Here is a 27,442-nt window from a genome sequence, read left to right as displayed (position 1 = left end):
AGATATTGTACTAAAAGGAAAAAAAAAAAGCTGTGAAACAGTAATTTCATTTGGGAGGTGGGATGCTCTGGGCTGCAAGTCACAGAAATCCCTACTTAAACTGGCTTAAACAATAAAGAAAATCTGTTGACCCAGATTACAAAAAAGCCCAATGGCAGGGAGGGCTTCAGGTGAGGTTTGATCCTGTTCATGAAGTCACCAAGGCCTTCTCTCTCTCCGTTCTACTTTTTACAGTGTTAGCTTAACCTTAGGCGAGTTCCCTGTATTCTGTCAGGATAGCTGCTGCAGTAACCAGAGCTACAGGCATTTTCATTCATATATAATGGGAGAGAGGTCATCTTTTTGGTTACCTTCTCAGGTGAGAAAACAAACTGTCTTTCTCAAAAGCCATCAGCAAGTCTCCTTATATTTCATTAGTCCATCCACGATCCAGTGGTGTGGCTGGGGGAATGGGAATTTCTCATTGGCTTGACCATTCAGGGCCCATTCTTCAAGCTGCGGGCAGAGATCATATTCCAGTTTCTGTTAAGTAGGATATAGACTGCATTGGGCATGCTGGAGGCAACACAGTGGCCAAATGATTTTATAAAATATGTGTGTATAAATCTACATGAGGGGCCCTGGTGACACAGTCGTTAAGTGCTCAGCTGCTAACCAAAAAGTTGGCAATTTGAACCCACCATCCACCCCTCAGAAGAAAGATGTGGCAGTCTGCTTCCGTAAAGATTACAGCCTTGGAAACCCTAGAGAGCAGTTCTACACTGTTCTGTAGGGTTGCTATTAGAATCGGCTCAACGGCAGTAGGTCATTTATTTATTTATTTTTTTTAAGACAAAAAGTATCTAAAAGGAAACAACCCAAAAAGTCAACAATGGTCACCTCTTGGTAGATGAAATTATAGACAAATTTTTTTCTCCTTTAAACGTTTTCTATATTTACTATAATAAGGATGTATTACCTAAAAACAAATAGTAAACTTTGTTTACCAAAAAAAGGAAATATCCCACTGGTTCCCACTACCACGCTCCCCACCCCAGTAAGGACCCCAGAGTTGCTGAAGCCAGAGGCCTTATGGAACCTGTGGTTTTTCTGCTAACAGAGCCAAACTCCAGTACCCCATGGGCCCGTGATGTTTACTGGACAGTTGCCACCAAACCACTCTCATTGCATTAACCTGGACACTTTGGCCTACAGGGGCCATGGCTTGGGCTGCTAAGGGTTTGACCAGCCAGCCAGTGGCACTGGCAGTGGAGACATTGGCTACAACAATACTGAGAACAATCTGGCATTAGCGGCCATAGAAGGCCCAGGATTTCCCGGGTCAGGTCTCTGCTTGAAACCCATGTCCCTTATATGGCAGTTTGTAATCTAGGCCAATAGCCTTCCTCAGGTGGGGCTGGGGTCTGAGATGGGGTCGGGCTCAGACAGGATCAGGATCAGCCCTTAGCCTAAGTTTTGGAACTGGGTCTGGGGATGGAGTTAGGGTTCAATGATTATGACCAGGGACTCAGTCTGTGACAAGGATCAAGGTTCAGTCTGTGCCCAGAGTCAGGGTTCACTCGATGACTGGACTCAGGCTCAGGGTTCAGCCTGAGATCAGGGCTCAGTGTATGACCAGGATTGTGTGACCCAGGGTCAGGGCTCAGTCTGAGGTCAGGGCTTAGTGCTCAGTTTCTGACCAAAATCAGGGTTCAGCTCAGGTGAGGGCTTAGTTAATGACTAGACTTGAAGTTCAGTCTAGATTTGGAGTCTGAGATCAAGGAGTAGTCTAGACAGGGGTTAGAGTTCAGTCTGTGACTAGGGCTCAGCCTTAGGCTACGATCAGGGCTTAGTCTGGACCCAGAATCAAGGTCTCAAACTGGGATCAGCCTTAGTCAGGCTGGGATCAAGGCTCAGTATGTAATAACAATCAGGGCTCATTCTAAGGATGTGGTTTGAATTCATTCTAGAGTTGGATGGAGTAGAGGCTCAGTCAGCACACAGATTAGAGCTCATCTTAGTTATTTAGTGCTACTATAACAGAAATACCACAAGTGGATGGTTTTAAGAAACAAATTTATTTTCTCAGTTTAACCCAGTACCCAGTGTCGTCGAGTCGATTCCGACGCATAGCGACCCTGTAGGACAGAGTAGAACCGCCCCATAGAGCTTCCACGGCGCGCCTGACAGATTCAAACGGCCGACCCTTTGGTTAGCAGCCATAGCACTTAACCACTATGCCACCAGCGTTTCCTTTCTCAGTTTAGGAGGCTACAAATCTGAATTCAGAGCTCTGGCTCTAGGGGAAGGCTTTCTTTCTCTGTAGGCTCTGGAGGAGCGTCCTTGTCTCTTCAGCTCCTGTTTCCTGGTTCCTTGAAGATCTCTATGTGTCTTGGCATCTATCTTACACCATCTCTCCTCTGCTCGCTTGTGCTTTTATATCTCATAAGAGATTAACTTAAGATATACCCTACCCTAACAGTAAGGTGGAAACCCAGCTCCCGTCTGGAGGGGAGATGAGAAGGCAGAGAGGGACAGGAGCAGGTTGAATGGACACGGTAAATACAGGGCGGAGAGAAGGAGTGTGTTGTCACATTGTAGGGAGAACATCTAGGGTCATATCACAATGTGTATATAAGTTTTTGTATGAGAAACTGACTTGAATTGTAAGCTTTCACTTAAAGCACAATATAATCCAAAAAACAAAATAATAAATGTTGGAGAGGCTGCGGAGAGATTGGAACTCTCATACACTGCTGGTGGGAATGTAAAATGGTACAACCACTTTGGAAATCTATTTGGCATTATCTTAAACAGTTAGAAATAGAACTACCATACAACCCAGAAATCCCACTCCTCGGAATATACCCTAGAGATACAAGAGCCTTCGTACAAACAGATATATGCACACCCATGTTTATTGCAGCTCTGTTTACAATAGCAAAAAGTTGGAAGCAACCAAGGTGTCCATCAACGGATGAATGGGTAAATAAATTGTGGTATATTCACACAGTGGAATACTACGCATCGATAAAGAACAGTGACGAATCTCTGAAACATTTCATAACATGGAGGAACCTGGAAGGCATTATGCTGAGCGAAATTAGAGGCAAAAGGACAAATATTGTATAAGACCACTATTATAAAATCTTGAGAAATAGTAAACCTGAGAAGAACACATACTTTTGTGGTTATGAGGAGGGGAGGGAGGGAGGGTGGGAGAGGGTTTTTTATTGATTAATCAGTAGATAAGAACTGCTTTAGGTGAAGGGAAAGACAACACTCAATACATGGAAGGTCAGCTCAATTGGACTGGACCAAAAGCAAAGAAGTTTCTGGGATAAAATGAATGCTTCAAAGGTCAGCGGAGCAAGCGCGGGGGTCTGGGGAACATGGTTTGCGGGGACTTCTAAGTCAATTGGCAAAATAATTCTATTATGAAATCATTCTGCATCCCACTTTGAAATGTGGTGTCTGGGTTCTTAAATGCTAACAAGCGGCCATCTAAGATGCATCAATTGGTCTCAACCCACCTGGAGCAAAGGAAAATGAAGAACACCAAGGCCACACAACAACTAAGAGCCCAAGAGACAGAAAGGGCCACATGAACCAGAGACCTACATCATCCTGAGACTAGAAGAACTAGTTGGTGCCCGGCCACAATCAATGACTGCCCTGACAGGGAGCACAGCAGAGGACCCCTGAGGGAGCAGGAGATCAGTGGGATGCAGACCCCAAATTCTCATAAAAAGACCAAACTTAATGGTCTGACTGAGACTAGAGGAATCCCGGCGGCCATGCTCCCCAGACCTTCTGTTGACACAGGACAGGAACCATCCCCGAAGACAACTCATCAGACATGAAAGGGACTGGTCAGTGGGTGGGAGAGAGACGCTGATGAAGAGTGAGCTAATTATATCAGGTGGACATTTGAGATTGTGTTGGCAACTCTTGTCTGGAGGGGGGATGGGGGGATAGAGAGAGAGGGAAGCCGGCAAAATTGTCAAGAAAGGAGAGACTGAAAGGGCTGACTCAAGAGGGGGAGAGCAAGTAGGAGTAGGGAGTGAGATGTATGTAAACTTATATGTGACAGACTGATTGGATTTGTAAACGTTCACTTGAAGCTTAATAAAAGTTATATATAAAAAAAAAAACAACCCTATGGAGCAGTTCTACTCTGCATACATGGAGTCACTATGAAAAAAAAAAAAAAATACCCTACACTAATCCTGCCCATTAACATAACAAAGACAACCCATTCCCAAATGGGATTATAACCATAGGCATGGAGGTTAGGATTTATAACACATTTTTTGTGGGGGACATAATTCACTCCACAACAGCTCAATCTGGATCTAGGATCAGGACCATGATTAGGGCTTAGCCTAGCTCCATGCTATGTTTCAAGCTCTGGTAAAGAAATTTCTGGAGTCATGGGAGCCCAGGGCAGGTCTGCCTGCAAGAAATGAGAGGCCCAGTCAAGCCTAGCAGACCATACTGGTTCCTGCAGCAAACCTCCTGCTGAAGCTGGGTGTCCTAGAGCCTTCTAACCTACATGGCTCTGCTGCCCGAGATCCCCTCGCACCAGAATAAAAATAGCCGGCTCACTTCAGAGCAGCTGACAGCCAGTGCCCGGCTGCCTGGGAGGAGGGGGAGCTGAGGAGAGGGAGGAGGGATTCCTGAGCTCAGCCCCAGCTGTGTGACCTTGGGAAAGTCACTCCTTCTCCTGAGCCCATTTCCTGGCAGAACAAGGAGTGAGGATGATGCTTGGCCCCAGAGGGTGGGAATGAGGAGCCAGTGACATAACACCTGGCACTTGTTACCAATAACAAACCCTGGATTGACATCTTGAGAGGAGTACTCCTCTATGCCTTGAAGCCTCCTCCTTAGGAAGCCCTCCCTGCTGCTTACCTCCTCCACCTTCGCACGGTTATCCTGTATCACCCTCTATACCTCGAGACATTTCCCAGGTAGGGGCCACACAGCATGACCTCCCTTGCAGTGGGTTTGGGTCAGGGTGGCTGGGGAGAGAAGGAAGGAGAAGACCCTTCTGTGCTGGTACCATCCTCAGTCACCTCTGGGAGGCAGGGCTGGAAGAAAAGGAGAAAAGAGGAAGGAGAAAGAATCCTCTCCCTGTTCATGGTGTATTCACTCTGAGCAAAACTGTCAGGTGGGCACACGTTCTAATTGTGCATCCCTTCGTGGCCAGAACCTTCCACAGACCATTCCTTTGCATCTGCTGCTCGCTCTTCTTCCCAGGGCATTTCTCCTCTTTTCCATTGGGCATCACTAACTCTCCTTCAAAGAAGGGGTTCAGTGGTCGCCTCCTTGGTGTGGGGGAGAATTACCCATTCCCTCCCTAGGAATCCCATGTTCTGTCGCCTACTGGCTGTGTAATTCTCAGGCCTCAGTTTCTTCCTCTGTCCACTGGGATCTTATTACCAAACTTACAGGGTTACTATGAAGAGTAACTAAGATAATCCATGTCAACCACCAGCTCCCTCTCTTCCTTCCCTGTCCCAAACAGCTCCCTTCCCTGCCCTAAACAGCCTGAAGGGTGGCGCTGAGAGTTTCCAGGAGGGGCCTGAAGGAGCTGTATCTTCCACCTCAGCACACACCTCTCCCCACCACCCCAGAGTGAGGAAAGGAAGGGAGCCAGGAGGGACTCCGGAGACAGCCATCTCCAGGGGGGCGGCTCTCCCTGGCATCTGCCCCCAGCCTGCCGCCTTGAGCCCCAGAGCCTGTTATCAACCTCCTTAGTCATCACACTAGGAGCTCAAATATAGCTCTTACCCCCTCCCTTCTCAGCAAGGGTCCACCTCCTCCCCCACCTCTTCCCCTGCCAAGGCCAAGCCTGGGTCTCAGAGCCCCTTGCCTTTCCTTCTAGGCTGGCAACCACTGCAGGTCTCAGTTTCACCATCTATCAAATGGGCAGGTTGGAGTAGATAATAGTGATGACAGTGATGATGATAAGCAGCTACAGAGCAGTGGCCTGAACCAAGAGTTTGCCTGTGCCAGACTCTGTGCTAAGTGTCTCATGTGTATTATTTAGTTCTCACAGCAACCTAAGGAGTCATCTCCCCTCTTTATCTCCCTTACATCTGAGTGCCTTGCCCAAGGTCATATAGTAAGTCAGTTGCAGGACCAGAAACAAAGTCTCCTGCAAGGTCTGAGCTCAGGGAGGGGTATGGTAGGAAATTCTGGGTCAGTCTACTAGGACAGAGGGGCCCTCTGCACACTCATTTGCATGGCATTTGCCTGGCTCCCAAAAAGTATTGATCCCCTGTCCTGGTCCTAGTGGGTCCTTAGGACTGGTCCCAGGGGCCTGGGTCTGCTCTCTATCCACTCCAGGATTGCATCAGAAGCTGGGTATTCTTGGGGGCCTCAGTTTCTTCATCTGTAAAATAAGATTCAGAGCACTGTGCAGGGTGAGTTCAAAAGTTCCTTCTCTGGTGACCTTAGCAGCACCACCATGCCCACTCTCACCTCTTCCCTCACCACCACCATTACATTCACCTCCAATCCCACTACCACTTCTTCTTCCATCAACAAAACACCTCTACCATCTCTTCTACCTTCCTCTTCTCCTCCACTTCTACTACCGCCATCATCACTATTGCCACTGTCCCTCCATTCCACCACCTCCACCCTCACCGTAATCTGTACCTTTGTTATCACCTCCACCACCTCCACTGTCACCATCATCCACACCATCATGACCTCCACCTTTGCCATTACTGTCACTCCACCACCTCTATTTATCTGAACCATCACTATCACCTTCATCTTTGCCATCACTATCACCTCTACCATCACTCAGACCACCACTTCCATCATCATAACAGTTACCTACATCATCTCCAGTACTACAAACACCTCCACCACCACCACTGTTATCACCTCCCCCATCACTGTCCAAATTTTTCCTACTCCAGGGCACTGATATGGTCTGGGTCTCTGCCCCTGTAAATTTCAGTCTCACGGAGATGCTGGCCCAAACACCTGACCAGATCTAGAGACAGTCCAGCAGAGGGGAGAAACCTATGCAGGAGAGGAGAGTGTCCACATAACCTTCATGTAGGGGACCACACAGGACCACACGTCAGGATACAGAGGCAACTGCTGGCTACCAGGAAGCTCTGGGTACAGGAACCTGGACATTTTCTGCCTAAACTGGTTGGGATCACTCCTCTCTAAGCAATCCAGCAATTCTAGAGGGACTGCTTAGCAGATAGAAATGGGAGTAAAAAAAAAAAAAAATTTTTTTTTTTTTTGGAGTAGGGAGGAGGAATAAGCAGAGGGCCCACAGTCATCCCTGGCTAAATCTGGCCCTTAAGTCACTCATGCACTCTTTCCAATAATTCATTCATTCATTGGACAAACACTCCCTGAGGTCCGTTGGGGACCAGTTCCTACGCTGAGTCTTGGCCAGAGAGGTCCCTGGCTTGTTTTTGACCCGCCTGACAGTGTTACCCCAGTGCTGGACCCTTCTGCACCCGAGTTCCCTTCCCCAGATACCCAAATTGGCTCTTGCTAGACTTAGATCCCTGAAAGAGCTTCTTTTCCTTGCTGAGACTCAGGAGACCTCCTCAGGTCTCTAGGTGACCTTGAGCAAGTCCAGCTCCCTCTCTGGGCCTGTACATCCCCCTCCCAAACCACAGCTAGTGAGCACTGGAGAGAGGAAAGCTGAGAGGAGCTGGGCTGGAACAGGCTCAGCTGGGGACATCCAAAGGCAACAAGGAGTCTGGAGAAGACGAGAGGCCAGTGCTGAGGTTGAGATGGAAAAGGGCTCCGGTAGCTAGAGCCTGAGTGTCTGGCTCTTGGCTGGGAAGGACAGAGCCAAGCCTGGAGGATGGGGTGGGAAGGTGGAAGAGGCACCGAGGCCTGAAAATGGGGCAAGGGTGGGGGCCAGGGCAAGCCCTGAGCAGGCAGGAAGTCAGGAAGGTCACATGATCGGGGCGGGGACTCAGGTGTCCTGGAGGCCCAAAAAGGGTGCTGACCTCTGAGCCACCTGTCCCTACCTCACCCTCAGGTGTGTCAATGCCCCTCCCAGGAGCAAAGCCTGGCCTACCGACAGACAGCGGAAGGGTGGGGGCAGACAGATGGTCTCCTCCGTGCTGACAGTTGGGACCTGGGCCTGGCCTATGTGCTCATCTCCCCCGCTCCCATGGCTGCTCTAGCTTCAGCAGCCCGCTTGAAGGATTCTCAGGGGGGAGGCCACCTCGCCCTGGACACCTCCAGGTTGTAAAGCAGGCATCTGTGCCTTTAAATTCTCAGCAGGTTGAAGGGGCTGATGACATCACTGGTTCCTGGGAGCGGGGGAGCTAGAGCCAGAGCCCAAGGGAGCCCCGGCTGCTGGGGGCTGCAGACATGGAGGGCCAGAGCGGCAACGGCAGCGGGAGGCCGGGGACCCAGGGTGGCCTAGGCCCTCTGCCGGTGCCCCATGGGGTTTCCCAAACTGGGGCACCCTCCAAGGTAAGACCCCTAAAACCCAGGTCCCCCCATTCCCAGTCCCTGGGCCCACACCCCCCCTACACACACACACTGCAGCCACCCTGGTGCCCCTGGCTGAGGGGCTGGCATTCTCCTGTGCCCACAGAGCAAGGACCGGACAAAGAGGGTAACCTGGGGATTGGTAGGGTAGTGTCAGATGCCCAGAGAGAGATGGAATTAGCCATCTCCAGGAGCCCCCATAAGAGCCCTGGACTGGGTGGCAGGGGACCCAGCTGTGCTCCAGGTTTGCTGTGTGACCTTGGGCAAGTTGCTTGTCCTCTCTGAGCCAATTCAAAATGAAAAGACTTGTCCCTGAAGACTAAAATTATGACATCTGGGACGTCTAAGTTGTTAATGCTGGAGGCAGTGTGGTGGTGGTGGCGGTGTGGGGACTGCACAGTGGGACACTTGGAACCAAGTGTGATGCCCTAAATGCTGCCTCAAAAACCTGAGTTTGAGGACGGAGGTAAAGGCAGTTTCAGGTTCTCCGAACCGAGAAGGACACAGGATGGGATGCAGACAGAACTGTGTCTCTGAAGGCAGAGAAGGGGCCACTCCAGTGAATGTAGTCTTTCTTCCACCCTCCCTGGCAAAGGACCTTCATCCAGTCTCCAGAATGGAGGGACATCAGAAACCGGAGAAAGACAGGGAGGGAGGAGAGGTCCTTGCAGGACCCTGCTCCCCCCATCCCCCACCCCCTCTCACCCCCCATCCCACAACCTGCTTGGGGATACCTGCTTGCCTGTCTTCACAGGTGGGGGAGAGGGGAAGGGGTAAAAGGGCACAACTTTGGGCACAGAGGGGTGTGATGTCAGGACCAACTTAGAAGCCTGGACTTGCTCAGAATGGTAGAATCACACTCAGTGAGGATGGACTATTTCTCGGGACTCAGTGGAATCCTAGTGAATGCTGGGCTCGTCAACGCAGAGAATATGAGACCAAGACTCCCTAGGATATGATGTGGCTAGGGCCCCTTCACTCAGCACCCTCATTTTACAGCCAGGGAAACTGAGGACCTGGGTAGAGAGGTGTTTACCTAAGGGTGCACAGAAGCCGGGCTTGGAATTTGCAGGGCCAGTCTCAGCTCCAGGCTCTTACACCTGCATGGAGCTCTGGCGATGAGTGAGGGCAGGTAGGGCTGTGGGCAAGGAGTTTGTGATGTTTGGGGGGACCTGAGGGTTCCTGGGCCTTTTGAAAAAGGGAGGGAGATTTAACAGGCTGGACCCAGAGTGCCCGGAGTGGGCAGACCTAGAGTGGCAGGTCATCAGCCCTCTGCTGGGGAGCAGCAGGGACTGCAGAGGAGGGTTGCTCAGGGAAGTCGGCTCCAGCCACCCAACACTCCAGGGTAGGCAGGAAACTGGTGCCGGTCAGGAAGGCAAGGGGAGCCCTCAGGTTCAGGCTCACACTCTGCCTGATGTTTCCCCATCTGTGAACAGGGTTTCAGACTTGAGGGAGGGGACAGGGTTCTGTGACTTATCTCCTCTAAGAGAGGAGCTGACCTGCAGCAGAGTGGATTGAGGTGCGATACTAGGAAGAACTTCCTTCCAAAGATGTGTCTTTGTTAGCTAAATGGGGTCTGCTTGGGTCTCTGTAGAAGTCAGGGATCAATACCCTGGTCAGGGTCACCCTGAGTCTTTGACTTGTCCTCTGCAAGGTGGACTCAAGTTTGCAGCTCCCAGCAAAGGAGAATGCAGCCCCAGTACCCTCGGAACCAAGGTTGGCTCTGGCACCTGTGAGGCCACAAGCAGCTATGTCACCTTCCTCAGAGGGACTGAGGCTGACTCTGGCATCTCCCCGACCCATCCTGGCTCCATTGTCTACCCCTGGGGGACAGAAAACATCTCCTCCCTGCTGCAGCTCCAAACTGGCTCCAACATCTGTGGGCCAGCTGGTGATGTCTGCCTCGGCTGGGCCAAAGACTCCCCCAGAGACCTCAGGCTCAGTCCTGGCTCCGACCTCCCTGGGGCAGCTGGTGATGTCTGCCTCAGCTGGACCCAGGTCTCCCCCAGCCACCCTGGGTCCTAGTCTGACTCTGGCTTCCAGGGACCAGAAGCAGGTGCCACCTGCCTCCATGGAACCCAAGCCAGCACTGGCAGTCTCAGGCCTGAGCTTGGCCCTGACTTCTGAGGAGCAGCCCCCACTGGCCCCCTCCAGCCCCTCCCTGGTGCCTAGTCTGATTCCATCACCCTCTCAGGAACTGACCCCAGCTCTAGCATCCATGACATCAGCCCCAGCCTCTGTGGGATGGACATCTGCTAGGCAGAGGGATGCCCCAGGCCCTAAACCTCTCCCCTCTTCCGAGGGGCACCTCCGACCTTCAGCTCAGGCATCGGGTTCTGTGTGTTCCCCATCCTCAACTCAAGCTCCTCCAGACCCCCAGTTCTCCCCCTCCTTCCGAGCCCGGCCTGAGGCCTCCCGCAACAGTCCTGAGGATACTGTCCTGCCACGGCCACGGCCACCCCAGACCCTGCCCCTGGATGTGGGCCACAGCCCTCCAGAGCCTGGCGCCCATTCCTTTGGACTGCTGTCCCCCACCTTCAGACCGGGGGGTCCCACGGCCCAGACGGTGCCCCCAACTCTACCCAAACCACCCCGGTCTCCCAGCCGCTCCCCCAGCCGCTCCCCCTGTGCTCCCATAGCCCCTGAGGTGGCCCTCCCCAGGCCTGGCACCCAGAGTACAGGGCCTGGTGGGCGCCTGAGCCCCAGCCGTCAGCCTCGAGAAGCCCCAGCCCCGGTTAACACCTCCCCTCCTACATCCACCTCATCATCCTCTTCTTGGTCAGCACAGCCTACCTGCAAGAATGACCCTGGCTTCCGGTGAGGGGGCCCTTCTCCCAAGAAAGGTTGTTGGGGGCTTGAGCTCTGAGACTAGCCACTCTTCCAGAGCAGCTCACCCTACTCTGCCTCAGTTTGCCTCCCAGAGAAAGAGTCCTTGGGGGTGCTAGGCCCACTCTGGGACCCTCTAAACACAGCACTCTGAGAGACCTCCCCAGGGAGAGCTCAGAAGGTGGGATAGTGGGCCCCTGCACACCTCCCTCAGTTTACTTCCCCAAAGAGAGCCCTGAGGAAGGGGGGTTGAGGGTGAGTGGAGTGATGCCCAGCAGTAACCCCTCCTGTGGCCCCGCCCCCAGGATCACTGTGGTCACGTGGAACGTGGGCACTGCCATGCCCCCCGACGATGTCACCTCCCTCCTCCACCTGGGCGGCGGCGATGACAGCGACGGCGCCGACATGATTGCCATAGGGTAAGGGGGGAATGGATGTGGACCCCTCAGGTCCCCACTCGTGGGAGGGTCTTTTAGGGTGTCCCCCAACCAGACACCCCCCACCCCAGGCTGCAGGAAGTGAACTCCATGATCAACAAGAGGCTCAAAGACGCGCTCTTCACCGACCAGTGGAGCGAGCTCTTTATGGACGCGCTGGGGCCCTTCAACTTCGTGCTGGTAACGCCCCTTCAGCCCCCGGACCTGCGGAGACCCCGCTGGACTCACGGCCCCGCCTCCGCCTTGACTAACTGTAGGGCCCGCGGGTCTCTGGCGCCGGGTCAGTGAAATGGGAGAATGGAGGAGCAGATCTTACTTACGGCCCAGGGAGAAGGCGGGGGCGGGCCGGGGGAGTGTGTCCCACTCCCCAGCCACGTCGCCTCCCGCTGCAGGTGAGCAGTGTGAGGATGCAGGGCGTCATCCTGCTGCTGTTCTCCAAGTACTACCACCTGCCCTTCCTGCGGGATGTCCAGACCGACTGCACGCGCACCGGCCTGGGCGGCTACTGGGTGAGCGCGGCCAAGGAGGGCACAGGGCCCAAAGAGGGCCAGGGATTACTCCTGTCCCCCGACGGTGAATCCTCCCTAGGCTCTCCCCCTCCCCCCTTGGCCCGCCTCTCTCCAAACCCCGCCCCATAAGCCACTCAATTTCCATAGGTCCCGCCCCTTTCGGGAGCCGTTTCTCTCCAGTGTCCCGCCCCCTTTCCTAGGGCCCACCCCTCTCTGCGCCCCTCCACCCCCTACCCAGTGCCCCACCTCCTTGCCTAGGTCCCGTCTCCGACCCGCCCACCCCTGCTTGGTTGCACCTAGGGCAACAAAGGTGGAGTAAGCGTGCGCCTGGCAGCCTTTGGGCACATGCTCTGCTTCCTCAACTGCCACCTGCCGGCACACATGGACAAGGCGGAGCAGCGCAAAGACAACTTCCAGACCATCCTCAGCCTCCAGCAGTTCCCGGGACCCGGCGCGCACGGCATTCTGGACCACGAGTATGGGCTGGGGCGGGACCAAAGGGAGCTGGGGCGTGGCTAGCGGGGGATGGGTGGGGCCTCAGAGGAGAGTCTCTCAGCAAACTCGCAACTAGGAACCGGTAGAACTGGTCTGGGCGAGGTTTGTGGGAAAAGGCGGGACCCATCGGGGTGGGTGGCCCAAACTACGTATAGGAATAACACAGATAAGAGTTTGATGGGCTAGTAGAGTGGAGCCTCGCTGAGCGAAGGACAAGGCCTCGCTGAGAGGCGGGGCCTCGCTTTCCTCTAGACCCTCCCCTGTGATGCTATTTGGAAGGCTGGAGGTTCTGGAACCCCTCACCCACCCATGGCAAACCTGGGAGGCGCCCGCCCCTCCAGCCCCCGCCCCCGAAATGGATGGGATTGGAAGGGGTCCAGGAAGGAATCTGGATTGCGCCCTTCCACTTCATGGACCCCGCTGACACCCACCACCCAATAGCCTCGTGTTCTGGTTCGGGGACCTGAACTTTCGCATTGAGAGCTATGACTTGCACTTTGTCAAGTTTGCCATCGACAGCAACCAGCTCCACCAGCTCTGGGAGAAGGACCAGGTGTGGGATCCACCCGTACCCCCAAATCCCTAAGCATACACGGCATGCCCCAGGGCACACCTGTACCCTCGGTTATGGTCTTTGCCCTCTCCTGCCCTGCCCTGCCACCTCTCGGGGTTGGGCTCTAGAAGTTGAAGGGACCTGCCCAGGCTATTGTCCAATTCTTCCGTCCTGGACGCTAACAGCTCAACATGGCCAAGAACACCTGGCCCATCCTGAAAGGCTTCCAGGAGGGACCCCTCAACTTTGCACCCACCTTCAAGTTTGACGTGGGTACCAACAAATATGATACCAGGTGAGCTCAGCAGTTGGGTGGGGTGAGGATGTGGGCTGACATCTTTTGGAGAAGGAGTCTTGGGAAGAGGGACAGGAGGCGGGCGAGGCTGGGAGCTGTGCCTTGACCCCTAGGCCCTGAAACTCAGGCTACCCCCACCCACTGCAGTGCCAAGAAGCGGAAGCCAGCCTGGACAGACCGTATCCTGTGGAAAGTCAAGGCTCCAGGTGGGGGTCCCAGTCCCTCAGGACGGGAGAGTCACAGGCTCCAGGTGACCCAACACAGCTACCGCAGCCATATGGAGTACACGGTCAGTGACCACAAGCCCGTCGCTGCCCAGTTTGTAGTGCAGGTGAGTTCTGGCTTCATCTGCCCCTCCTGACATCCTCAGGCCTAACTCAGCATCCCACTGCCCACATGTAAACCCTTTCACCTGCCCCCAGCAGTATCCATTCATTGTAGCAGAGTGGAAGCAGGGTTATGATCTCCATTTTCAGATGAAGAAACTGAGGCTGAGAGACACAACACCATTTGCCCAGGGTTATACAGCTAGTAAGAGAAAAAGTTAGGACTTGAACTCAGGCCAGTCTGATTTCAGAGTCCATAGTCCTGGTGATGCAAATAGTTAAGCTCGGCTGCTAACCGAAAGGTTGGTGGTTTAAACCCACCCAGCCGCTGTGCAGGAGAAAGACCTGGAGATATACTTTCGTAAAGATTACAGCCAAGAAAACTCTATGGGCAGTTCAACTCTGTCACATGGGGTCACTATGAGTCAGAAGCGACTTGACAGCACCTAAGAACAACAACTATTTCCACTGGTCTTCTGTATCTCACTTTTTCCGAGAAATACTTAGGGCATCTCATGTTAAAATTCATGTATGTCATAAAATGAGTGATATCAAAATGTATACTCAAATTCTGTGTAGCATGCATTCATTCACTACTGAGTATTTACCACATGCCAGGCACTGTAAGAGTGATGAAGGAGCCCTGGCGACACAGTGGTTAAGCGCTTAGTTGCTAACTGAAAGATTGGCGGTTCGAACCCACCAGCTGCTCTGCAGGAGAAAGTTGTGACAGTGTGCTTCCATAAAGAGTTACAGCCTTGGAAACCCTATAGGGCAGTTCTACTCTGTCATGTATGGTCACTCTGTGTTGGAATGACGATGGCAATGGGTTTGGGTTTTTTGTTTTTTTAGTAAGAGTGATGGAGAGGAGGAGTAAGGATATTCAAAACAAACAAACCAAAAAACTAAAATCTCAGTAAAAAAAAAACCCGTTGCTATTCGTAGTGACTGTATAGATGAGAGTAGAACTGCCCCGTAGGGTTTCCAGTTAGTGGCTGGTGCATTCAAATTGTCAACCTTTTGGTTATCAGCCAAATACTTAACCACTGTGCCACCAGAGCTCCAAACTAGTATTACTATAGTTTAGCATTTTATTTAGTAGAGTTGAGGTCCCTGGTTGCCAGAGTAAAAAGGGAGAGATCTTAGAATGTCAGAACCAGACCTGAGAGACCTGCTTTTCTGTGGGGAAACAGGCCCCTTGAGAGAAAGGGTAGGCCCATGCCCCAGGCAATACACAAGCTCAGTGACAGAATGGAGTAGGTCCCATCTCTGCAGCCCTGAAACCTAACTCTATGCTGATTCTTTTGATCTGATAAGGGGAGCCCTGCAGGCCAGAGAGTGTTTTCCCTGGTAACTTTGTCATGTGGTCAGTCAGTGGGAGATTGGCAGTGTCCTGAGCAGGGAATGGAAATCTGCCCACACCTGGCCTCCTGTGACCTTTGGTAAAGGGCTTGGACATGAAGTTTAACCCTCCATCAGGGACCTCACCTTGGAAACTACTCCTTTTAGGGACTCTACCCTGTCCTCCCCTCCACATCCAGGGGCCTCTAGAAATGTCATCTGTTGAGCACCTACCACATGCCAGACCCTGTGTAGGGCACTGTCCTTCCTTTAAGTGCCTCAGTAGGCCCTTAGATGCCCCAGTTCCTCTCCCCATTTTACTGGTAAAGGGAACAGAGGCTCACATAGCTTAACTTCATTGCTCAAAGCAACACAGTTAGAATGAGCTTCAGTGGGGGCTTTAACCCTACAAGGCTTTAGAGGGCATTTCTGAGGACCCACCCTGGGGCCAAGGAGAGAACATGCTGGTTTCCTCTAGAGCAGTTGTCTGAGAAGCTAAGGAGGGAGAGAGGGAAACCTGAAACCAGACAAAGAGGGAAGCAGACAAAGATCTGAGGCTGATGCTACCTGAGCCCTTCCTTCAGGGACAGAGGTAGAGCCAATACTCTGGCCACTCGCCACCCTGGACAACCCCACCTACACAGGTGACCCCTGGTCAGCCTGGGATGGGAGGAGGTTACTCATAATTTCTCCTTGTGATGACTAGGCAATAGCTAATGGCCTCAGTACAGATGGGGAAACTAAGTCTCAGAATGACTAGGGACTTATCCGAAGTCACACAGCAAGTTAGTGGCATAGCCTGGAAGTGACTGAGGGCTCCGGTCTCCATCCAGAGCTCTTACCCCATAATACCCAGTGCATCGTGGGACTTTACCTGTCTCCCTTGCTGGCATATAGGCAAACCATTTACTGAGCACCTACTGTGTTCTGGAAAGTTTATGGGATGCTTTAAAAGTGGTATCTCATTGAATCTACAGAAGACCTCAAGAGTTAAATAAGAGCATCCAGTTCATAGACAAGGGCCTTGGCGTTCAGAGAGGTTGAGGAACTCTCCTAGTACCACACAGCCTGTCAGTGGCAGAGCCAGGGCCAAACCTAAAGCTGTGTTCTTACTCCCTAAGGAGGCTGTGAGCAGGGAGCCTGGGCTAGGAGGCAGGGAAACTGGCATGTATCCCAGACTGGCTCTGCCTCAGTTTCCCAGTGGCTCAATTCCTCTGTGCTGACTCTGAGACCCAAAGCCCTAGGTATGTGGGGTACCACAGCGTTTCCCCTGATGTTGCCCCTGCCTCTGCCTTGCCTGGGCAGTTTGCCTTCAGGGACGACATGCCTCTGGTGCGGTTGGAGGTGGCAGATGAGTGGGTGCGGCCGGAGCAGGCTGTGGTCAGGTACCGCATGGAAACGGTATTCGCCCGCAGTTCCTGGGACTGGATCGGCTTGTACCGGGTGAGAAGGGCAGGGGCGGTCAGCCCTTCAGGGCAGGAAGGGACACCAAGGTGGGGTTACTGGTTTGTCCAGAGTTTGATGCCACACCCGGAGGGAGGCGTTGGGGTCACAACCCTCAATCCTCTTGCCCCAGGTGGGTTTCCGCCACTGCAAGGACTACGTGGCTTATGTGTGGGCCAAACATGAAGATGTGGACAGGCATGTCTACCAGGTACTTAGGGGAGGGAGGAGAGGAGGAGTCCCCATTGCCTTTAGGGGCTCAGAGCTTGGCTTGGGGGCCCCCTGAGGCTGATTTTAGGACCCCAACCTGAGCGAACACCCTGGACCCACCAGGTGACATTCAGTGAGGAGTCACTGCCCAAGGGCCATGGAGACTTCATCCTAGGCTATTACAGTCACAACCATAGCATGCTCATCGGTGTCACTGAACCCTTCCAGGTAAGTAGAGACCCTGTTTAAATTCCACAACCTGACCTCCCTGAGTCTGCCAAGGGGAGGGATGGAGGATGTCTTAGTTATCTAGTACTGCTATAACAGAAATACCACAGTGGGTGGCTTTAACAGACAGAAATTTATTTTCTCACAGTTTAGGAGGCTAGAAGTCAGAACTCAGGGCGCTGGCTCTAGGGGAAGGCTGTCTCTAATGGCTCTGGAGGAAGCTCCTTGTCTCTTTTGAGCTTCTGCTCCTGGGTCATCTTCATATGGCTTGGCATCTCTCTCCATCTCTACTCTGGTGCTTGTTTAATCTCTTTCATACTTCAAAAGAGATTGATTTAAGACATACCCTATACTAATACTGTCTCATTAACATAACAAAGAAAACCCATTCCCAAATGGGATTATAACCACAGGTATAGGGGCTAGGATTTACCTATTTTCGGGGTACACAATTCAATCCATAACATTCTACCCTTTGGCCCCCTAAAATTCATGTTCTTGCCACATGCAAAACAAATTCACCCCATTGCATCATCCCAAAAGTCTTAAATCCACTCCAAGGCCAAAATCTCGTCTTCTGAATCATCTAAACCCAATATGGGTGAGACTTTAGGTGTAATCCATCCTAGGGCAAAATTCCTCTTCATCGGTAAACGTGTGAAATCTAGACTACGATTATCTGTTTCTGAAGTACAATTGTGAAACAGGCACAAGCTAGACATTTCCCTACAAATGGGAGAGATCAGAGGGAAAGAGGGGATAACGGGGATCAAGTTAAGCCCAAAACCCAGCAAAACAATTTATATTAGCTCTCAAGGTTTGAAATTAATCCTCTGTTTTCTGAGACTATCTGGGCAATGGCCTTGCCCTCCAGACTCTGGGTGTTGACCATGCCCTCAGCCCTAGGCTTCAGCTTTGTCTTCCAGGCCCACTGAGACAGCAACTCTGCTCCCTTGGCTTTGAGTGGCCCCATTCTCCTAGCCAATGTGAGTGGTGACCCTACCCCCTCTGTACTGGCAGGTCCCATTCTTCTGCCCCTTGGGTATGGCAGCCCTACCCCCTCTGCTTTGGGCGGTAGCCTCATCCCACTGGTACACCTTAATGGCAGCCCCACACTCTGGAACTGAGTTGGTAAAGATCCGACTCTTTGAAACCTTGGAGTCTGTGGCCACACCCTTTGAGATCCAGGAGACTGTGGCACCACCCTTTGAAACACCAGAGGCCATAGCCCCAGCCTTTGAAACCCAAACAACTCTGCTTCCTGTGTTCCTTCCAACAGTTCTGCTGATTGCCGAGCTGCTCCAGGGATGGTTCTTTTCTTGGACAACAGATGTAGCTCCTTTGTCTGGTTTCCTGCAGATGGAATTCTAAGAGACAGACAGTGCTCTCTCCTTTAATTCTTTCTCTGTTCCCCTCAGTATAAGGTCATGGGTTTTCTGCTGTGGTAGCTGATTAAATCCATTAGTCATAGGCTTAATCTCTTTAATGAAAGTTGCCCTTGGTGAAAATTCTGAGACGCATGTCCTTAGTTTATACAACAGAATTTTCCATATCTTTCCGTTTTGTTTTTGTTTTGCACTGTTCATTTTTAAGCCCATCTTTTTCCTCTTGCATGTCACTATGAGAAGCAAGGAGAAACCATGCAGCTCCTTTAAGATCTTCGTTAGAAATCTCCTCAGCCAAATATCCAAGTTCATCACTTACAAATTCTACCTTCCACCAAATATTTGAACATAATTCAGACAAGTTCTTTGCCAGTCAATAAAAAGCACCACCCTTCTTCCATTGTCCAATCACATGTTCGTCATTTTCTTTTAAAGTGTCACCAAAAGCACATTTAACATTCACATTTCTAGCAACATTCTGTTCCTAGCATCATATGTATTCTAAGATGGTAGACTTTCTCTATAGCTCTCACTTCCTTCTGAGGCCTCACCAGAATTCCCTTTGACATCCATAATTCTAGTAACAGTCTCTTCCAGGCAATGTAGGCTTTTACTATTAAAAAAAAAAACTCTTCCAGCTTCTATCCATTACCAATTCCAAACTGCTTCCACATTTTATGTATCTGTTAGGGCAGCACCCCATTCTTGGTACCAAATTCTGCCTTCGTTATCTAGTGCTGCCATAACAGAAGAACCACGAATGGGTGACTTTAACAAACAAATTCATTTTCTCGAGTCAGAATGCAGGGTGCTGGCTCTAGGGGAAGTCTTTCTCTCTCTGTTGGCTCTGGAGGAAGGTCCTTGTCTCTTTTGATCTTCTCCTAGGTGATCTTCATGTAGCTTGGCATGTCTTTTCCCCCATCTATGCTCGTATTGCTTGGGAAAGGTCTTTTATATCTCAAAAGAGATTGATTTAAGATACACCGGACACTAATCCTGCCTCATTAACATAACAAAGACAACCCATTCCTAAATGGGATTATAACCACAGGCACAGAAGTTAGGATTTAAAACACATATTTTGGGAGAACACAATTCAACCCATAATAGGGGAGTTTCAAGAGGCCCTAGAATTCGGTTAAGGATTGGGGTACTCCAGTAACCACAGTTCCCCCCCAGATCTCGCTGCCTACCTCGGAGTTGGCCAGCAGCAGCACAGACAGCTCAGGGGCCAGCTCAGAAGACGAGGACGACAGCACCCTGGAGCTGCTCGCACCCAAGTCACGCAGCCCCAGCCCTGGCAAGTCCAAGCGGCACCGCAGCCGCAGCCCAGGCCTGGCCCGCTTCCCTGGTCTTGCCCTCCGGCCCTCATCCCAGGAACGCCGTGGTGCCAGCCGTAGCCCCTCGCCTCAGAGTCGCCGTCTGCCCCGGGTGGCTCCTGACAGGGCCAGTGATAGTGGCAGCCAAGGCAGTAGTGAAGAGGGGCCTTCCAGGCTGCCTGGCCCCTGGGCCTTCCCACCAGCTGTGCCTCGAAGCCTGGGCCTGCTGCCCGCCTTGCGTCTGGAGACCGTAGACTCAGGCGGCAGTGGTGGCAGTGGCTCTTGGGGGCCTGATCTGGAGGCCCCAGCCCCCAACAGTCTGCCTCCCAGCCCCCAGGGCCGGCAGGGGCTGGAAGAGGGGGGCCTGGGACCCTGAGGAGCAGAGTGAGGACTCACCTGCCCACTCTGCCCCAATCTTCTGCAAACCTACCTGCCTCCCTCCCACTGCTGCCCTGGCTCAATCTGCACATGGGGTGGTCAACTGGGGTCCCCCAAAACTCAGCTCCCACATCTCAACTGTGACAATCAGCAAAGCCCTGTCCTGGCCCCCCATCTGGGATGAGGGGGAGCTGTGACAGATGTCCCATTCTGTTGTCATTAGGAATTATATTCTCCAACGTCACTCCCGGCTCTTTCCTAACTTGTTAGCAGGGTAGGGGTGGGGATGGTTAAGTCAGATGAAGGGATTTAAGAGGCAAGGGAATAAGAGAACTAACGTTTATATTACAAGCACCATCTCCTTTAATCTGCACCACCACCCTGTGGGTTCAGTGCCATTCTTAGACCTATTTCACAGGTGAGGAAACTGAGGCCTCCAAGAGGATCTGTAAGCCTCTTAAGATTACACCTAAATGCTGTTTGGCTGTGCATTGGAGGGAGGGAATGTTTCCTAGGTGCCAAGCACTTGACATGTACTGGTTCACTTAATCCTCAACGACCCTATGAGTTAGCTCCCGTTTACCACCCCCTTTTCAGAGGAGGAAACTAAGGCTCAGAGTAGGCGATGGGGGGCAGAGGGATGTTCCTTTCTCAAGGGCACGGGAGAAATGAATTTAGATTTAGGGTAGAAAGAATGGTCTAGAGCTGGGCCGGGAGAGATACAACAACTGTTAAGGGGTCCCTAGGGTGAAGGGGAGTTGGGAGGCCCCACCCCAGTGCCTCTGTCCTGGATTCAGACATAGGCACTTCTCTGACATCCCTCACCCCTCACCTGCTGCCCAGGCAACCCTGCAGCAGCCAGGTGCTGGGATCCTCTGGACAGGCCCGTGAGACGAATTGATTTTGCATCCTGAGCATATCTCCCAGCACCTCCTGGGCAGCTGCAATAAGTTACCCGCTCCCCATCCCATCTGGACGTGAAATTCCCTGGCACAGACCAAGCCCAGGGCCTCAGAGTGAGCCAACTAAATACCACATCTGGGCAGAGGGGTTGTGTCACCAGTCCAAGGTTACCCAGAGCAGCAGGAGACCTGGGCCAGCACTTGGGCCTTGGGTTCCTCCACTCCCAGACTCTGGCTGTCCACAGAAGCCCTTGCCATGCTTCACTCTAACCCATGGAGGGGGCTAAGGCCCTCAGGGCCTGGCAAAAAAAAAAGGTCTAGGCTGGTGCCTGGTAGAGCCAGAACTGAAGTCACTGGCTTCAGGGTTTCTGCTGCCCACTGGGGCTCCGGGCTGCCTGGGTCAGCCACAGGCACTGGTTGTAGAATGTCACGGGGGCCCCTGTGGGTTCTGAAGGCCATGCCTGCCTCTCGTCTGTACCTGCACCCCAGAGCTGGAGTCGCCTCTGCTGAAGCCACTGCAAGTGTCGAGCTGACACCTTGATGGCCCTAGGGCCTCCAGGACAGCTGTGGGGAGAGAAGAGTGGGGCAGGTGGACAGGGCTGGCAAGGATCCCACCGTACTTTGCAGACAGGGAGACCGAGGCCTAGAGAGAGTAAGGGTGGGGCTAGGGCCACCAGCAAAGTGGGTTAGGGAGGGTTACGCCAAGGAGGGGGCAGAATAAACCCTGGGCTGGGACCCAAAACCTGGGTTGTGTACTGATTAGCTGGTTGTGGGACCCTGGGCCAGTCGGCCTCAGATTCCTCCGCTGTGAAATGGGAAAAGTCACAGGGGTTGACTTTGAGGATCAGAATCAAATGAGATTGTAAATTAGGATTAAGAGTTAAGCAGGCAGACAGGCCCCGGGCTAAGTGGGTCACACACATCATCTCCTTGGCTCCTGCAGCCATTTCACAGATAAGGAGGTGGAGATTCAGAAAAGTCAATCAACTTGGCAAGGTCACACAGGAGGGAAATGACAGAGCTGAGATGCCACCCACGGGGCGACTATAGATCTCCAGCTGGACCTGGGCAGCGAAGTTGGCGGGAGGAGGGTAATGACAATGAGCTCAGAGGCCACTGGACCCCTCCTGTACCTCCTCGTCTAGGTGCACAAAGAGGGTGTAGGCCTCCTATGCCCCCTGCCCCTGCCGTCACTCACCTTTTGCCCTCAGCACAGGCCCGCGGAGGGGCCAGCTTGAAGCAGGTCTGGCCCAGAAGCTCCCAAAGCACCTTGGTGCCTGCAGGTGGGCTGTGGAGTCTCAGGAAGTGTACCGGGCTGAGGGCAGAGGTAGGCTCAGGCCGGGCAGGACCTCGCCAGCCAGGGGTCCTGTCCCAGTGCCTGGCAGCAGGGACCTGCCCCCACAGTCTAAGTGGCCTCACCGGCGTGTGCAGTTGCAGTGGAAGAGGGGCATGTGGGCGCTGTTGAGAAGCTGGAACTTGGTCTCCTGGTGCCTAATCTGGTGCTCACACTGGTCTAGGCGGCGGAAGCTGCGGCAGGCATGGCGAGCGCCTGAGGGCAGATGCAGTGGTGAGGGGAGCCCAGTGCCTCAGTTTCCCCGTCACCGCAGCCACCACCCAGGAGCCACCCCAGCATCCATGCTCCTGCTCAAACACAGTTCCCCTCCAGCTCATGCCCCCTACACCTTCAAGGGCTGTCCAGGTGGGAATGAGCCACGGGGGCAAGAGTGCTGAGGGGGTCAGGAAAGTCTTTAGGGAGGCAGAGGCTGCTAGGCTGAGGCTGAGTTGGGAAGGTGCGAGCACACCAGGCAGAACAGCACAGGCAAAGGCCCATATGTGGGCAAGAGTATTCGACTTTTGAAGTTTGTGAACCTGGAGTGCCTGTCTACTCCAGGGCAGGGTCTGCAGGGCCAGGGCCTGAGGGTATTGGGATGTCGCCAGCTGAGGGAAAAGGGAGCTGTGGCAGGGACAGCAGGGGGTGACATGGCCAGGTTTATGGTTTATGAAAATCCCTCTGGCTGTGTATAGATTTGATGTGATGGGAGAGTTGGGGGGACCCTGAGAAGAGTTCAGAGCAAAAAAGGAAGTGACACACGGCTCCCCACACACAGAGCAGGGACACCCCTCACACCAGGAGCCCCCAAAAATAGGGGTCCTTCCCAGCAGAGAAGGGCTACACCAGCACTTGTTCCTGTGTCCCCAAACTGAGGTATCATTCAGCCACCAAGCATCCGGGGAAGGTGATTGCACCCATAGCGCAGGTGAGAAAGTGCGGCTCAGCTCAGTGGGGGTGAGGAAACTGCAGGTTCACAGGCCTAGTTGGGCTAGGCCCTGAGCTCACCTTCTGGTTTTAGGCCATCCCATGTCCCCTGGAGGCGTGAACGGGGGACCCAGAGAGCCGTAACTCTGACTTTACTGAGGTGGTTGGGCCCTTCCAGCTGTGGTGGCCACTTCCTAGAGTGCTGCTTGCGTTGGGGCTTGGTGGGGACTGGACTGGGAGTTAGGGGGGTGGTTCCCAGAAGGGGGCTCCAGGAGGCGTTGTAGAGGATCCTGGGCTGGAGACGGGCAAGGGGCACTGAACCATACATCCTACACCTGGAGGATGGCAGTTGGTACAGTTGGTGAGCTGGAATTCCCTTTCCCAGAAGCCCCTGGGGTCATCTCCGTGGAGCCCAGGCTCTGCCAGTCCTACTGGGCTGTGGGAGGTACCAGGAAGGGTCTGTGTCCTGGGCAGGCAGGACAAGACACATTCCCTAAAGAACAGACAGACAGATGGCCTCCCTCCCCAGGCTTGGAGCCTGGGCTCCCCCGCTGGCTTGGAAGGGGCTCAAGGGGAGCAGTCACATACCCACCCCACCAGTACCACGCCACACACGCCTCCTGATGCTGCAGCACAAAGCAGGGGATCTCTAGCACGTTGAAGAAAGCCACACCCACGATGTCTGAGATGGAGTCACGCTGGTTCCACAAGCATTGCTGGAACCTGCCAAGAGCTAGCATTCAGGTCCCCAGACCACAGAGGGCCACCTGGCTTCACCCCTGGCCCATTCTGACACCATCAGCCAAGGGTTTGGGGGCCAAGAGTCCCTTTTCTCAGGCCTCAGCTTTCCTACCTGCTCATTGGGGTCTAGACTGACTCATCCTTAAGGAGTCTCTGAAATTCCAGAGTCTGCACCTAGGAACTGGGTGAACTCCACCCACCCCTGAGCCCCCCGGCCCTCCCTGCCCGCTGCCCACCTGACATCACAGTCGCAGTGGGAGATGGTATGGAAGCGGTAGTTTCTGATGCCATACTTATACTGGAAGGGTGAGATGTTTTGTGGGCAGCGGTCGTGTTCTCGGCAGCAGAGATCGGGGCCCTGGAAGACCCCTGCAGGGAGGAGAAGCAGGTAGCAGCTCAGGAGAGTCCTGGGTACCACACACCAGCAACACCCACCTGGTATCAAGAAGGCAGGGCCTGGTTCTTGCCCTAGTCCTGGCACAGATGACCTGGTAGCCTCAGGCCTATCACTCTCCCTCTGCAGCACTCTCACAATTGCAAAGCTTGAAGGGAGCACTAAGGTCACAGCCCTGGTAGGAAGGTGCAGATACTGGGAGCCCACCCGAAGAACACACAGGAAGGTCTTCCTCAGGATAACTGGAGTCTGCCTCCAGAGTCCCCAAGCTCATGCTCAATAAAATGCTGAAGTTATGAGTGTGCATGTAATGGAATGGCAGTCAGGGTGCAGCGTTTCTTGCTGACATGTTGAGGCATTGACAGGATGCCAATCTGCTCCAACTCAGGTGCCAAGCCCTCTTCCCCCAGTCCACTGTGCATATGCACAGGCAGCTGTGCCAAGGGTAGAAAAAAAGGCACTAAGTATCACCATCTGAGCAATAGCACCATTTACTAAGCACTGCCCATATTCAGGCTCACAGCAGCCTTTGAGGAGGTATCAGCTCCATTCTACAGGTGATAAAACTGAGGTTCAGAGGGGAGAAGTGACTTACCCACCTTGCATGTGCTGAGCTGGGATTTGAACCCCCTGCTGGGGGCAGGATGGAGGCCCACAAAGCCTGCTCTCGGGCAGTGGCTTTTTGGCTTAGCAGACCCTGCATGCACCCCAACCTGGCCCTTCCCTCGGGATGGTGATTAATGAAGACTCCCAGGTACGAGCAGGATCTGCCCCATCCATGACCTCATTTAAGTATCCCATGATGTGACTCATTGTTATCCCCACGTTACAGATAAGGAAATTGAGGCTGAGAATAGTTAAGTCACTCCCCCAAGGACACACAGCCTGGGAGAGTGGGGGGCCAGTGCTAAAGCCTGCACTTCCTCCCCACCTAGGACCCCATGGCTCACCCAGCTCTGAGGAGTTGCTGGCAGAGTCCCCAACGCCACACCACAGCGTGCCAGGCATGGTCCAGCCTCTCCTGGCCCGGTGGTATCCCCCACCAGATGCTCCACTCTGCCCGGCTGCTCGCTTCTTCCTGGCCTCTGCTGCCGGCTGTTCCGCAGACCCTTGGCAGGCCTCCCATTGACTCTGAATGGTGTTCAGGGCTCTCTGCAGCTCAGGCCCAGGGGTGTGGGTGAAGGCGCCCCGGGTGGTCTCATGAACACAGAGGGTGCGGAAGGTTGCGGTGAGCTTGGGCTCGTCCTGACGGCTACACATCTGCAGCCTTCCACGCCCATCCCAGCGGATATGGAACAGGGCCAGTCCCCGGGCATCCTTGCCCAGGAAGCTCAGAAACTCCAGGGGGCCACCGGGCACAGGCCCAGCCAAATGGCAGGAGGTGCTGTCCCAGCAGAGAGCAGAAGAGCCCCCCAGAGCCACCCCCAGGAAGCCTAGCACCCACAGCACCCACAGAACCCCCATCCCACCCTGGCCCAGGCCAGTCAGACAAAGCCCTGGATGCCTGCCCTGGAGGCCTAGGAGGTGGGGGCAGCTCAGCAGCCTGAATGGAAGCGGTGCCCAGCAGGCTCCAATGAATGGAGCTACAGGAGGAGAAGGCGGCTGGAATATGGGGTGATCTCAGGCTTGTAATTGAATCCACCGGCCGGGCAGGCCTCTGATTGGCTGAGAAGTGCACTTGCCGGGGCCTACGCCCCCAGTCACCCTGCCCTTCTCAGTGCCTGCCAGTTACCTGCTGCCGGCCCCGCCCAGACGGAGACTGTGGGCGCCAAAGCCCTGGGCCCTGGGGTTGGGGGCCGGAGGCATCTGTATCTCCCTGGTCAGGGAGTGGGTTCAGGGGCTTAAGGAGGCCCCCAGAGTCCCTTGTCCCCAGATCAGTGGTGACTGCCACACCCTCCTGCATCAGGCTGGCAGGGAGCCATGGGCCAGCAGCTAGGGCTGGGTGAAAGAGCTAAGTGTAGGGCTGGGGCTCTGTGGCTGCTGCCCTTGGAGTTCCAGGGCTTCTGAGAAAGAGATCGCCCATTCCCTGACCACCTAGGATACTTCCCCCTAGTTCTGGTTCTTGGAAAATCTCTTGGCATACCAAGGGGTAGCTCCCCAGGGCTCCCTACTTTCTGGGACTCTGAGCACCACAGCCTGGCCCCAGAGCAGCAATCCCGATCATCTAATGGAGGAGACACAGCAGGAACAGAACTTGAGAGCAACGTGGGCAGGGCTGGTGCTCTCCGCTTGCAGGGACTGCAGTCCCCAGAGGTGCAGAGGGTGGCCAGGGGCTGGGGCCCTGGCACCTCTATCCCCGGACTGTAACCACCTGGGGGACATGCAGACATATATGTCCCCAAGAGAGATGGGTCCTTCCAGCAGGGAGGCGTCCTAGCATCAAGGAGGGCTGCACTGGCCTTTCTTCCTGTGTCCCCATGCCAACATATCATCCAGCCACCAATCGTCAGGGGAAGCTGAGGTGATTGTACCCATAGTGCACGCAGGTGAGGTGAAGCAACTCAGCTCAGCTCAGTGAGGTAAGGAAATCACAGGTCACAGGCCCAAGTAGGGAGGGGCTGGAGCCTGAGTGTGGAGCTCTTGGAGGACTTTGCTGGCGGGTCAAGGCTGACCAGAGCAGACATTGTCTGACCATCTGCTTATGAATCTCCTGCTCCCGCAACGCCCACCAATCTCCACTGAGTCTCTTCTTGGGGGATGAGCCCCAGTGAGTGGAAGCCCAGGGCAGAGATGGGGGGAGCTCACTGTGCAGGGAGGCTGCAGGGGGGTAGACCCATTTATATGCCTCAGAACCAGCCTAAGCCTGTGACCCAAAGGGCCTCTGCTGGCAACAATGAGGAGAAGGGAAAGTAGGTGGGGATGGCTCAGGAGTCAAATTTCCTTTCCAGAGTCTGGGAAAGATGGTGTGGGTGAGGGCAGGGCCAGTGGTGC

General features: G+C 53.7%; 2 protein-coding genes and 1 long non-coding RNA gene across 3 annotated transcripts; 1 reads left to right on the top strand and 2 right to left on the bottom strand.

Annotated features, from left to right (window-relative positions):
* Positions 1-220: 220 nt before the first annotated feature.
* Positions 221-12,439, bottom strand: LOC135228240 (uncharacterized). The gene is made up of 3 exons (XR_010318612.1): positions 12,056-12,439; positions 4,891-5,069; positions 221-495 (listed from the first exon to the last, which is right to left on the bottom strand). It is a non-coding gene; the product is annotated as an uncharacterized LOC135228240 (long non-coding RNA).
* INPP5J (inositol polyphosphate-5-phosphatase J) lies at positions 8,121-20,460 on the top strand. Its single transcript, XM_010598730.2, has 13 exons — positions 8,121-8,454; positions 10,127-11,289; positions 11,604-11,717; positions 11,807-11,915; positions 12,128-12,244; positions 12,545-12,720; positions 13,181-13,292; positions 13,478-13,587; positions 13,735-13,918; positions 16,560-16,697; positions 16,831-16,908; positions 17,031-17,135; positions 19,700-20,460. Exons 1-13 carry the CDS (start codon positions 8,350-8,352, stop codon positions 20,213-20,215), a joined length of 3,027 nt encoding a protein of 1,008 aa, XP_010597032.1. The 5' UTR covers positions 8,121-8,349; the 3' UTR covers positions 20,216-20,460.
* Positions 20,461-21,460: 1,000 nt separating this feature from the next.
* PLA2G3 (phospholipase A2 group III) lies at positions 21,461-25,975 on the bottom strand. The gene is made up of 7 exons (XM_003419135.2): positions 25,462-25,975; positions 24,354-24,486; positions 23,965-24,099; positions 23,458-23,711; positions 22,539-22,668; positions 22,318-22,434; positions 21,461-21,683 (listed from the first exon to the last, which is right to left on the bottom strand). The coding sequence occupies exons 1-7, from the start codon at positions 25,973-25,975 to the stop codon at positions 21,479-21,481; spliced, it is 1,488 nt and encodes a 495-aa protein (XP_003419183.1). The 3' UTR covers positions 21,461-21,478.
* Positions 25,976-27,442: the final 1,467 nt, after the last annotated feature.

This window comes from Loxodonta africana, chromosome 19 (genome assembly GCF_030014295.1).
Source record: "Loxodonta africana isolate mLoxAfr1 chromosome 19, mLoxAfr1.hap2, whole genome shotgun sequence".
Lineage (NCBI taxonomy): Eukaryota > Metazoa > Chordata > Mammalia > Proboscidea > Elephantidae > Loxodonta > Loxodonta africana.
Note: the sequence above shows the minus strand (reverse complement) of the source record. Positions and strands in the feature narration are given on the sequence as shown.